The 14612-nt window shown below is 30.7% G+C and overlaps 2 protein-coding genes across 2 annotated transcripts in view; both read left to right on the top strand.

Annotated features, from left to right (window-relative positions):
- Window positions 1-10212: 10212 nt before the first annotated feature.
- Window positions 10213-14612, top strand: part of LOC149894101 (uncharacterized) — a 5748-nt gene continuing 1348 nt past the window's right edge. Inside the window, exon 1 of the mRNA XM_090069106.1 lies at window positions 10213-10306. The gene's annotated coding sequence lies outside the window, so the exon portion shown is untranslated. The remainder of the gene's footprint in view (window positions 10307-14612) is intronic.
- Window positions 12181-14209, top strand: LOC149894102 (uncharacterized). Its single transcript, XM_090088880.1, has one exon. It carries the CDS (start codon window positions 12502-12504, stop codon window positions 14074-14076), a length of 1575 nt encoding a protein of 524 aa, XP_089945006.1. The 5' UTR covers window positions 12181-12501; the 3' UTR covers window positions 14077-14209.

Consider the following 14612-nt stretch of genomic DNA (forward strand, 5'->3'; position numbering starts at 1 on the left):
TTTACGATCCTCACTTTGTCACCCATTGAAAATTTTGGTTTTGCTGGTAATGTTTGATCCTTTCCATACAGATTCCACCATACCCTACCTTTATTCTTTTCATCGCTAGCCTCCACTGGAGTCATTTTGATGGAAGAGTGCTTGGTGTGGTTGTAATTTTTCACCATCTCATCTAATACGTCAATATATTTATGAGTGTTGTTGGCTGAAAAATATTTAAACATTCTCTCTTTCATCGTTCTATTCCATCGTTCAACAACAGAACTTTTTTGTTCATTTTCAGTGGAGTATAATTGTATTCCCAACGCTTTCACATGCTTGTTGTAAAACTCTTTACCTTTATCCACCCACATCTTTGTACACTTTCTCTCCTCAACTATTTTGCTTAGAGCGTTAGCTACATCAACTCCAGTTTTACTCTTTAACGGAACAATCCATCCATACTTTGAAAACACATCGATCACCATGAGCAAGTATTTTACACCGTTGTTGAATTTTGAAAACGATTGCATGTCAACCAAATCTACAGCCCATATTTCATCCATGTCATTCACAAACACTTTTCTTCTTTTAAAATGATGAATGACTGGTTTATGAAGCTCGTTTGCAAGTTGATCTGTCCATTTCAGGTTCTCCGGTGCTTTTTTTTAACAGATACACCTAGACCGAATTTAGCTTTGGCTTTGATGATGGGAGTGATCAGTTTTCTTTCGTTAATCTCTTTTTGAGTAGGGTTTGGAATGGAGTTCATTTCTTCAAGCATCATTTGATCTGCTACATTTCTACTTTTAACATCGTTTAAATATTTGTAAGCTAAATCGTGGTGGTATGCTGCATTGTCCACTCGATCTACTGGTTTGCTCCAATCTTGATACATATCGGTGGATGTGAGTCTTTTGTCCAAGTTTGTGCCAGGTCCTGCAAAATTCATCCCTGGAATGTGCATTTCTCCTGGAAACTTTGCCCATGGAAGCTTTATTTTTTTTGAAAAATTGTTGATCGATTCCACCAAGTCTCCTCCATTGACTTCATTCGCAGAAACAAACTTGCATTTGCCTCTTCCGCAGACGGCACAAGTTCCTTTAAGCATATTTCTATTGCTTTTGCTTATAGAATGGTATAAGTTGTTCGTTTCTGTTATTTTTTTACATTTGACACAATACATTTTTTTTATATTCAACATAATAAAAAAATGGAAGTGATTGATTTGTCATGGAATGTAAATAAAAGCAAAAGGAAAAACAACAAGCTTTTGCCTAGAAGTATACGCGGAATCATTATTGGGAAATCAGGATGTGGGAAAACAACGTTGCTACTCAATTTACTTTTAAGACCTGGATGGTTAGACTATAATCATTTGCAAGTGTTTGGAAAATCTCTTTTTCAACCGGAATATAAAATACTCAAAAACTCATTCGAGAAGAAATTGCCAAAGGAAGTTATTCTTGATTTGTTTAACATTCAAAGCAAAATTGAGGAATTAAACGTAAGCCCTGAATGCGTTATTAATGAAATTTCAAAAAAATGGGATAACACGGAAGATATGAAGTGTGAATTTTTTGAAACGGCTGACGATGTGCCTAATCCTGAAGATCTTGATTCATCCAAAAACAATTTAATGATCTTTGACGATTTGCAATTGACTAAACAAAACAAGTGTGAAAAATATTACATCCGAGGAAGACACTCTAACGTCGACTGCTTTTACCTCGCTCAAAACTATTTTATGCTCCCTAGACAAACCATTCGAGAAAACGCTAATTTCATTTGTCTGTTTCCACAAGACTCGAAAAACATTAACCACATTTACCAAGATCATGTATCCAGCGATATGAAAATAGAAGAGTTTAAAAAGTTTTGTAAATATTGCTGGTCTCAACCTCACGGATTTGCCGTCATTGATTTATCCTCGAAAAAGGATTGTGGAAAATATCGAAGCGGATTTGACAATTTTTATTTTCCCAACTCTATATAAAAAGATGAGCGGATTTTATCTCCTTGCAAAAGCAAAAAAAGAAACTCCAACCATAAGAAACAGCGTCATCCAAACCGAGTTTGACAACCCCATTGAATTTGAACCTAATAAAAAGTATGAAATGGCTCTTGTTGGCTTTGACACTATTCACAGCTATACCAACATCAATTCGACAAATAATGTTTTCAGATACAGTCCTAACGCTGGTTCAAACAGCTACACCATTTACATCGAAGAAGGAGCGTATGAAATTAGCGAGATTAATGATTATCTTCAGAAGGAAATGGAAAAACAAGTTGGAACCTTGTATAGAAAGGATGGTGTTGTTATCGGTGCAAACCTAATGACTTTAAGATCTACTCTGAAATTTGGAAAACCTGGAACTACAACAAAATATTGGGTGGATTTTAACGTGAACAACAGTTTAGCTCCTGTTCTTGGATTTAATAAAGCAGAATATACCTATGTAGAGAAAAAAGAAGATCCGGCTAATCCGGATAAAGTCACAAGTTATATTGACTATTACGAGTCTGAAGCACTTTCGAGAATAGACGATGTGACCATCATCAGAATCACAAACGATGCGATCGGAGCATCTTATGATAACGGAAAAAGAACATCTGACATTTACTCTTTTCATCCTGACACTCCTCCAGGCTATAAAATTAGCGAAAAGCCTTTCCACTTGATATACTTACCTATCGTGGTGGGTAGAATTTCAAGAATGGAAACAAGAATTTTAGATCAAAACGGTAATTTGATCGACTTTAGAGGTGAAGACATTATCCTCAGATTTCACGTGAGAGAAAGAATAACCTCTGTGCTTCAAGATCTTTTTACGAGCAGCGCTGTTCAACGATAATTTTTTTCTTTTATTTAAAAAATGAGTTACCAAAAAGTAAAATTAAACATTTCACAAAGTCAATCTGATAAAATAAAAAAAGCGATTCAAGACAAGACTGATGTTAATATAAGACTATCTCATCAAGACTTGAACGGTGAACATATTCTCGCTATCACTCATGCGCAATTGAACAAAATTACAAAAGCGTATGAAGCTGGTAAAGGTGTTACACTCAAACTGAGCAAAAGACAACTTGCACACAACTCAACCATTGAAGGTGGATTCATCGGAGCTCTTCTACCGTTATTAGGTATGTTAGGCAGCACACTTGCAACAAGAGTAGTTCCAGCTCTCGCTACTGGATTGTTAGCAGGAGTAGGTTCTTCTGCCGGCTCTGCTATGGCTGATAAAATTGCAGGAAGAGGAATCGTTTACTTGAAAAAGAATGGAAGTGGAATGAAAATGACTGCTGCAGGATCAGGAGTCTTTTTAAGGCCTTGGGTGAAACCTACTATTGGTGAAGGACTCTTTGTTAAAAATGGAAAAGACTATCAATCTATTGGATCTGGATTATTGCTCGGACCAAACTCACCCTTTAATAGCATTCCCTTTTTAGGTGCTATTCTATGAATAAACTCTTGTAAATTTTAGATCCTTTGGATCCATGGAATTTTACAAGTGAAATTTTATATAAAAAAATATATAAAATTATTCTTTACTATCTGAATTTGCTCCATAAATTCTTTTTGCTGAAAAAGCGTTCGATAACTTTTTGTTTAGCGTTTTCTTCATTTCAATATGATTATTTGCGTCAATATTAGATTTTAATATTCTAAAAACTTCTTCGAATGGTAACTTTTCAATTATTTCTATAAACGACATCTTAACGCACTTTGGAAGCTTTCGAACATTTTTTTCGAATTTAATATACCTGCTAGATTTATCAGTAGAACATTTGACTTCTTCACCATTAAGCATATTAATAAGATCAACTTTACATATCGCATCCATTTTTATTATATAAGAAATTTATTTAAGTCAAAATTCAAAATTTTATTTTTCACACTATTTTACTGTAGAATAGAAAATACGATGACGAATTAAAAGAATGAACTCGCTTTCATTTAAAAATGAGCATTATCTTATTGAACACGAAAATCATGGAAAAGTTTGACAAGGATAACAGTGACGATATAAAGCACTTAAAATCCATATTTCTTCTTTTAGAAAACAAACACGACCTGTCAGATGAAGCTATTAAGCATCTGATGGAGACCAAAGACGAGTTGGATAAACGCAAGACTGAAAAAATAACGTTTATCGCCAAGACAAATCACCTCATCCAGCGATACCAAGACATTTTACAGACGCAGCTTTCGTTTGAAGACCGCGCCAAATTTGACGAAGAAAAAAACCAGCTTCAATGTCAGTATTTTACCATGGCAGAAGAAACGCTTTCTCAACGACGGTGGACAGATATTAAAATTGCCCAAAAACTTGTCTCGCATACCAAGTGTAAATTTTGCATCAACGACGATCCGAGTCAGTTTGAAATGGACGAGAGCAATAAAAAATACTGTCTCGTGTGTTCAGGACAGCAAGAAATGTTAGAAACAGCTGTCTCGTATAAAGACAACGATCGATCCAACTCGATGAACAAATACACTTATTCGCGCATCATTCATTTTCAAGAATGCATCAAACAATATCAGGGCAAACAAAATTGCAAGATTCCCGAAGAAGTCTTTGAAAAATTGGAGAAAAAATTCAAGGCGCTCAACTTGCTGATCGATTCTGAAAACACCAACGTGAAATACTCTCGCATCACCAAAGAACACATTTTAATCTTTTTAAAACAACTCAATTATACAAACCATTATGAAAATACCAACTATATCTATTACGTGCTCGTCGGCAAGCGAGACGATATAGAATATCTGGAAGAGCAGTTGATTAAAGATTTTAAGGATCTGTCTTTCTTATACGATTTAGTGTACGGAAAAGACAAACCGAAAGAATTAAAAAGAAAAAGTTTCATGAACGCGCAGTACATTTTGTTTCAGCTGCTCCAAAATAGAAGTCATCCGTGTCGCATGGAAGATTTTTCGGTTTTAAAAACCATCGACAAGAAGAGATTTTACGACGACATTTGCTCCCATCTGTTTGCAAAACTCGGATGGAAATTCACACCCACCTTTTAGATCCTTTGGATCAATGAAAAAATGAAGATTTTTTTTAATTATAAACCGTGCTTTACATTTATGGACTATGATCAACTCTTCGGTTCAGAACATGAGGCAGAGGTAGATGCAAAAAGCTTGATCGCAGAGTGCAGAAAGATTATCAACGAGACAAAAAGGTAAGTCAACAAAACAAATAGCAATGCAACAGAAAATTAAAAACACGACGCCATCTTGAATTCATTAACTATGGAAAACTGTCAATGTAGTATTAAGAAAATGCCAATGCGTCAGAATCGATATTGCATACAAAAATATATCAATGCATACAAAAATATATCAATGTCCCAGAATCGGCAGTTCATAGTAGTAATATATGCTAATTAATTAAAATTTCGAGAGCTTGATCTTCTAAGCAAAAGGTTTCAAATAAATAAAATGACTTTTTAAAACCTTCAAAATCCGACATGAAAACCCTCTAAAACTCTTGATGTTTTTTAACAGAAAACTTAATTTAAACAAAAATTTTAAATCGAATTTTAAGTTATTATTAAAATAATATTTTTTATAAAAGTATTATTATTATAAAATAATATTTGTTATTAAAGTATTATTATTTTCCAATTTAGTAATTTTAGATTGAAATCATCGCATTGAAAAATATTCATGTTTAATAAAACTTTACAAATAGTAAAGCTATATAAATTGTATGAAAAAGTACGCATCTGTCAAAATTAAAACTAATTTATAATATACACACTTAGATACAACACATAATACTGACTTATTTTCAAAATATTTTGCACAGTAGCTTGCATTTATTGCATTCAACATATGCCAAAAGCTAAAAAAAAACATGGTTTAAAAACTTAAGTATCTTCCCACCCAACATAAGATGACTTTAAGACGTATGTAACTTATCTTTAACTCGTCTAGACTTCTACAACTAGTTAAAGACGTGTTTAAGTCGGCTTTTCAACACCTCATTAAGACATCTTCCAACAACCAGTTTAAGACATCCTTAAGACATCTTAACAAGACGTCTTTCGGAACAACAAGTTTAAGACATCCTTAAGATATCTTAATAAGACGTCTTTCGGAATAACAAGTTTAAGACGTCTTTTGGAATAACCAGTTCAAGATGTCTTTCAGAATAACCAGTTTAAAACATCTTTCAAAATAACGAGTTTAAGACATCCGTAAGACATCTTAACATGACATCTTTTGGAATAAGCAGCTTAAGATGTCTTTAATCGTGGTAGTATTAGAGATGGACGTGCAACGTTATTGTTTTTTTTCAAACCATGCTAGCTGCACATTCTTAAAAATCTATTGTTCTAAACAATAGAAATTCAATTCTCTTAAAGTATGTCCGATTCGTCGAAAATTTTTGGGCTCGCCTAACCAGTCACATCAACCTCCTTTTGCTTATTAAAGATAACAGCAATAGAACCAAGTTTTAAGCTTAACTTTATATAGCAAGGCGTTCTTAATATTTTAAGAAACAACGTGGATGATGAAAAGAAATTGAGATCATTTCCTTGAATACTTTAGTACATGTATAACTTGAGAGGTAATAAATAATACGAAATATCAAGAAGTTTTGTAGCTACCTAGAGCACAATGGTTCCATGTTTAGTGAACTACTCCATGTAATATATTGCTGCAGTCTTCCGGTTTATGAATGTTATAGAATTTTCTATTTGGGCTTGCTCCATCAGACACTATAGCCCTTAGTTTAGGTCCAATGGATTCTAACATCGTTATATATATATATGTATATATATATATATATACATACATATATATATATATATATATATATATATATATATATATATATATATATATATATATATATATATATATATATATATATATATATATATAGGCGCTGTTACTTTTGTACCCCTCCCCCCCCCCCCCCCCCCCCCATTTTATTACAGATTATGAAAATCGTCGTTTAAAAATAAGAAAACGTATAAGAAACAACGCTTTTAGACCAACTTAATATTCTCTAAACTCAATCAAAAAAATTTAAAATCTCATACAAAAACGCTATTATTCGTCATTTTTTCAATTCGATGACGATCTTAAAAAACAATTTAAATAATATAGTTATAGACCTGGTTTTTTTTCCTTGGTTGTAATATGATAATTTCCGCAATGATTAACATTCGAATGAACCCTTCAAAATTTTAAAAATTTAAACAGCGGTGAAAACCAGGTTTAATTTTTAAATTATTTTCATTTTTTAAATTCATCATCCAGTTGAAAAAATAGCGAGTATTAAGGTTCTCGTACGTTTTTAATTTTTTCAGATTTAGTTTAGAGAACATTAAATTGGTCAAAAGTATTGTTTACTATACATTTTCTTATTTTTGGATGACGATCTTTTATAATCTATAATAAAATAGGGGATGCGAAGTGAAAATAGCGCCATATATATATATATATATATATATATATATATATATATATATATATATATATATATATATATATATATATATATATATATGTTTAACAACAGAAATATATACAATTAAGGATAAATAACTTATACATAAAATGAATATAAATACAATAAAGAAAAAATAATTTGTCACAGTTTTAAAGAAGTTAGTTATTTGTCAACACGTGAAGTAGTTACTTTATCCTGAACAGTCTTATTAAACAAATACTATAAAAGTTAAAACTAATGCTAAAAATTTAAACTATAATAATAAGTTGCACGTCCACTCATACGTCCATGCTTTAATTCCTTCCTTAATTGTGTCTTTAATTACGTCTTTAATTCCAATTGCGGAAGAATGACAAGAATTGTATGGTTTAAAGTTATGCGGACAATTTTATCTGACAATAAAATCAGTTGTACACACTGTTAAAGTTAGAGCTTTTCTCTGTGATACCCCAGCAAGATCATTTTTAAAATGGACTGTTGCTCATACTGGATATTATTCTTGTGAAAGAGGCATTATTAAAGGTTCTTGCGAAGGAAGAGTAGTGTTTAATGAAGAACAAGAATTTTGCAAGCGGACAGATTATAATTTTAGCTGTCAGTCGTATTAGCAACATCAGAAATATGTCTCCTCTTATAGCTGCTGGTATTAAATATGTTTCCGGATTTCTGCCTTGACAATATGCAAAAGACCAGCTAATAATTCCATTACCATTAAAGAATTTTGAGTTATTTACTTAAAGGTCCTATGGCTAGGTTATTACAAGCACATATTTTACAGATTTCTGAGAAACTAATCGAATTTAGAAATTAGATTGTTCGCTAATGATAAATTTCAACATGGATGGACATGTTGAAATTTATCATTAGCGAACAATCTCGGAAAGGCGGAAAGAGAAGTTTTAAAGAAACCCACCTTTACAAATGTATAATTGGTAAGTGTCTTCTAATGCTGCTTTCCAAAAAAACAATGATTTTCTTGACCTATTATTATATAATTAATTTTCCCATTTTAGCGGCTGTCCGAGAGACATATCCAAAGGAATCGGAGAAGACTGTCCATAAATTTATTCAGAACATGTTAAAAACGCACCAGCATTACGAAAATCTTATTAAAAATATAATCGTGTACTCTTTTTCGTGGATGCTAAGTAATATTGCAATAGTAAATCATGTCTCTATTTTTCATTTATCGCATTTGGGTAGTTCATATTTTTCACACCTTCCTATATTCTGTAACCACCGTTCAGTCTCTTTCTAATACAATATAAATATAAATATATAAATATATATATATATATATATATATATATATATATATATATATATATATATATATATATATATATATATATATATATATATATATATATATATATATATATATATATATATATATATATATATATTAGGGTGTTCCAAAAAAATGACTTTTTTGAATTTCAACTAACATTGTTTTTCATAAGGTGCCCCAACCTTGATATTACTAATAAATTTTTTTTTTCCATGATTAGATCACTCCATGACTTCCCTCAATGGGTCCAAAGGTCATTTTTTGCCCCTTTTTTTTTGCCCATATTTCGGACTAACTGAGGGGAGTGTTACCATTATCCAAACTGATTTTTCTTTCTTTTTTTTTTGTTGTTTTATCTTTTTGAAAGAAATTAAAATATAATGTTAAGCTTAATTTTTTTTTTTTACTTGAAAGTTTTAACATAAAGTTGCGTAAATTTACACGCAAAAAAATACGCTGCGAAGGTTTCTAGTTTTTAGGTTTTTAAATATTTAAAAATTTTAACAATAGAAGTAGAAAGTCAACCACAAAAAACTAGCAAAAATGGAACCGTTTTTTGAACTTTTCTAAAAAAACTAATTAAGAATAACTGATAACTGGTTAAAAAAATATAGAAAATTTTGGACCCCCCGTCCTCCCCCTAATTATATGGAATGTAAAGTAAAAATTTTACTTACAAAGACACCTCTAATGTTAAGAAAATTACAAAGCTCAGTTAACATAAAGCAAGTGCCTTTACCTAAATTTAGGAACACTGCCATCCCAAACAAAGTGAAAAATTTAGTTAAACATTTAAGTACGATTAAAGTAGAGGTACCACGTCAAGGAAATACAAAAGGAAATCTCGAAATCTTATTAACACCTGGTAGAAAGTATAAGTTGACAGACGAAGACGGAACAAGCTGTTTAAAACCCATGCTTAGTCATTCAAAAGGTTGAGTATATTTTATTAGAGCTTTGTTAATACTGTTTACATTATGATGAGGTTTAAACTCAATAAAAGTTTGAGAAAAGGAAGTTTTTTTACTCTGTCAATTGAAAAAGGAGTTTTTTGAAAAAGATCTTTTTTGATTTCATAAAATGATACATTTCAGTAGTTTTAGGGTGACAAAGAGATTCATGTAGTTACATGTGATAAAACAATAGGATCTAAAGAGAGCAACAAAGTTGGAGATTTTATTACAAAAAAATGTTTCTTCTCAGTTCTCAATCCAATATTACCCAACTTTGCCTATATTAAAGTTAAACGGAGCGGGCGAAATAATTAGGAAAAGATAAATCTATTATATGCCTATTTAATCTATTTAAATGAAGACTTTTAACAAAATAATCAAGTTATTTTGTTGAAAGTCTTCATTTGCGTCAAAAACTGACACACCTAATGAGGCGCAAGCATTTTCTGATAACCAATGGAGATAAATTATTAAAGGCAATACCTAATCTGTGTAATTTAAATTGTTTAAAAAATTCAACGTTGCATGTTTATTGTTTAGCAAAGTGCTATCGCACTGGACGCTCGTAGATTTTTTGTCAACCTTTTTTACGTGAAAAGGTGAAAAATTTTGGTTGAACAATATATATATATATATATATATATATATATATATATATATATATATATATATATATATATACATATATATATATATATATATATATATATATATATATATATATATATATATATATATATATATATATATATATATATATATATTTATATATATATTTATATATATATTTATATACATTTATATATGCATACATATATGCATATATATGCATGTATATATGCATTCATATATGCATATATATGTATACATATACTTATGCAACTTTATATGTATATATTTATTAGGGGTGTTCAAAAAAAAAAAATTTCGAAAACGCGAATACACAACAAGCTAAATTTGGGGCAAATGTAAAAAAAATACGATTACAAAAAAAAAAAGTCAAAAATATTGAGATTTACCTTGTGCTCAAGCGTCAAAACCCCCCTAAAAATGCCCCAAATAGTACCCTCGTAGCAAGGCTTTGAGCACAAGGTAAATCTTAATATTTTTAATTTTTTTTTTTTTTAATGTGCTCATAATAATCTATACTTTTTTTTAAAATTGATGTGTATCCGTGATTTTTCTTAAAAGTTCTTTAAATTTAAAACGATTTTATGCAAAAAAACGAAAATATGCGCATTTAACAAAAAAGAATGCGCAATAATTCGTACTTATTTTATTTGTTTATATTCACATTGTTTGGTTTTTTAATCATTAATGTTTCTTTTGTTATTTGATTTGTGTACTTTGTTTGCATTTTTCTTTTGTTCTCACTTAATAAACAATTATATTACCTGTCTAAAACTTGTAAAAAGAAAAAACTGACAATTGTAAATTAACGTTAATGTATATTGCGAAATTCTGCAGTAAACATTATAGTTTCATCTCATATTTTGAAATTAGTGAACGTCATTTCTTTTAAAATAGTTTTAAAAATTATAATGGACAATTTAATAGAAAACAAAGGAGAGTCACAAAAAATGAAAGTTTCAAGTGCAAATAAAAGTAAGAAACTATTAAAAAGTGGCAATGAAAAGCGAAATATAAAAATGAAAAGAAACAAACATTTTATTATTGAGAAAGTGAAACCAGCAATACCAAGTAACGAATTTGTTTTGAGCTTTTTTTAATTTTAAATATCTAGTTTAGGATATAAGACTATAGTTAATAATGTGAAATCTTATGACTATAAGATTTCACGTTGTACAAGAGCAAACTCAACCTGAATATTTTTGTTATTAACTTTAGTTGATCAACTGCCAACTGGATTAGATATTTTACAACACATAGCTTTTAATAAGTCGACGCTTTCTAAAACCTCAAAAAAGTCAATGATAATTGCATGCTCGGTAAAAAAGATGTGTTGAACTGCATTGTAGGTGTATTCTAAGCAAAATCAAGGGTCCCTGGCTTAAAGCTGGATTCCCTCTTCAATCAGATAATAACTTGATACAAAAGCTGAATAAGTTGAACAAAAAATATTTGAATTTCAAAAAAAACATGCACAGGAGGTCGCCTTTAGAATTAAAAAAGCAACAAGACTTTAGAAAAGAGCTGGGAAAAATCTTTTGGGCAGGAATAGCTGACTTACAAAACTGGATAAAGAAGGACAAGAATAGATCAGACCTAGATAGGAAAGAGGACCTAGATTTTTTATACGATCAAGAACACAACAGAAAGTTATTTCTAGGGCCTGAAGACAAAGAATATAGCGAGAAGGTATTATATATTATAATATAAATCCATATTATAAACCTTTTTTCTGAATTTAAAAACTCTTCTATCATTGCTCACTCTTCTCCAATTTTTCATTGGTTTTTATTTTGGGTACATTAATTTTTATTTTATAATGTATGCTGTTTAGATTTCGGAGAATACAAGAAAGAGAAATCCATCTATAAAAAATGCTGCTAAATCAGTAGAAGTAAGTTCAGAGTTAGAATTTGGTACGGACACCAGCGAAGATTCATCTTTTGATTCCGATTTTGAACCAGGATATCGGCGTTCTATAGAGTCAAGTAGTCTTATAAAAGCTGAGATCCCAAAAGATATTATTTCTGGTAATGTTGCTCTTATTGCCACAATTACTGATATTTCTCCAAATGTTTTGACAAAAGTTACTGCTGCAATCCTTGATAGTTCTGGGGTTGATCTTACAAATGTAAATTGCAGCAGGTCAACAGCATCTAGAAAGATGAAACAAACAGCTCATGAAATGGCAGTTATTGCTAAAGAAGATGTCGAACTTAGCATCCGAGCTTCTCCCTACCCATGCATTATACATTTTGACGGAAAGACACTTTTTGAAATTAATAATGGAAAAAAATTAAAGCATGATAGACTTGCGGTTCTGGCAACTATTGATAATGACTCCCATCTTCTCGGAGTTACGCCATTACCCTCTTCATCTGGAGAAGATCAGTACAATGGTGTAATGAAAGTCTTAAAAGAGTACAATCTCGAATCAAAGATTGGATTACTTTGTTTTGATACCACATCAAGCAATACAGGAATACATAAAGGATCTTTAATAAGAATATCTACTGAGTTAAATAAGTATCTAATTCTTTTAGCTTGCAGACATCATGTTTCTGAGTTGAGAATCACACACTTTTGTGAGGCTATAACAAATGAAAAAACTACGGCCCCCGATAACCCTTTGTTTAAACATTTCAAAAACTTGTTTGAGCAGCCTAATTTTGAGTACAACCCATCTATGTTAGTAAAATTTGGTTGGGAAGAAATTAAAGGAACCGTTGTTGAAAAAGCTGCTACAGAATCTCTTGAGTATTGTAGATCTTACTTATTGAGAAATAATATTGTACGGGAAGATAGAAAAGAACTTGCAGAGCTAGTGGTCAGCTATCTTTCTCCTTCTATCATTAAAATTCGAAAAACTGGAGCGGTTCATCATGCAAGATTTCTTGGGAAATCTATATATTATTTAAAAATGCAAATTCTTTCAACTCAAATTGATTTTATTCAAAAAAATAGAGAACATATTAAGGTAATAACTGAATTTATAGCTTGTTTTTATGCAAAGTGGTACCTGCAATCAAATGATACAATCAAAGCTCCTTTTATGGATGTAACTGCTATTCATCAAATGCATCAGTATAAAGCAGTATGTGCAGAACCATTTGCTGTTGATGCTGTGTTGAATTCTTTATTTAAACATACATGGTATCTTGACTCAACTCTGATTCCTTTAGCCTTGCTGGATGATGGTGTTGCACTCGAAGAAAAGAAAAAAATTGCTGCTGCAATATTATCATTTCCAAAACCTAAGTCATGTTACTTTAAAACTGAAAATAAGCAAAAAAAAGATATAGAAAAATTGTTGAAAATTGAACTTAACATTCATCAGCAAATTCCTAGCTTAGCTTCTTTGGTTGATGAGTTCTCTTGGTTAATGTTTGATATGATCGGAATAAAAGATCAACGAGTTGATGATTGGCTGACCTTGCCACCTCAGTATTGGCACACGCAATCAACATATAAATTATTTTTAAATTTTGCAAAAAGTATTGTTTGTGTAAACGACCACGCTGAAAGGGCAATTGGAATGATGCAACAATTTGTTCACCGCTACAGAGACGAGGAAGAAAAACAAAATAGGCTTATTGCTGTGGACAAAACTCGCTCAATTTTTAAGGCATCAGGCAGTGAATCTTTATTAACCAAGAAACAAAATAACAAAGTTATAAGCAAGAAAAGAATCGCAAAGGAACTACTTAGCTTACGCTCCAAAATTCAGAAGATAGCTTGAACTTTTGTATTTATATTAAAAAAATATTTTTTAAAGATACAAGTTGCACGTAATTTAAGTTTGTATCATTCAATCAACCTATAAAAAAAACGTTTTTCTAAAAAGCTTAATACAAATAAAATGAAAACCAAACACTGTGAATATAAACAAATAAAATAAGTACGAATTATTGCGCATTCTTTTTTGTTAAATGCGCATATTTTCGTTTTTTTGCATAAAATCGTTTTAAATTTAAAGAACTTTTAAGAAAAATCACGAATACACATCAATTTTAAAAAAAAGTATAGATTATTATGAGCACATTAAAAAAAAAAAAAATTAAAAATATTAAGATTTACCTTGTGCTCAAAGCCTTGCTACGAGGGTACTATTTGGGGCATTTTTAGGGGGGTTTTGACGCTTGAGCACAAGGTAAATCTCAATATTTTTGACTTTTTTTTTTTGTAATCGCATTTTTTTTACATTTGCCCCAAATTTAGCTTGTTGTGTATTCGCGTTTTTGAAACTTTTTTTTTTTGAACACCCCTAATATTTAT

This window comes from Hydra viridissima, unplaced genomic scaffold (assembly GCF_058129835.1).
Source record: "Hydra viridissima isolate aposymbiotic clone 2 unplaced genomic scaffold, HvirCarnegie_v1 scaffold_1, whole genome shotgun sequence".
Classification (NCBI taxonomy): domain Eukaryota; kingdom Metazoa; phylum Cnidaria; class Hydrozoa; order Anthoathecata; family Hydridae; genus Hydra; species Hydra viridissima.

Bases quoted from the DNA above. Each gene is read 5' to 3' on its own strand.
- LOC149894102 (XM_090088880.1), top strand. From the start codon at position 12,502: ATGAAACAAACAGCTCATGAAATGGCAGTTATTGCTAAAGAAGATGTC.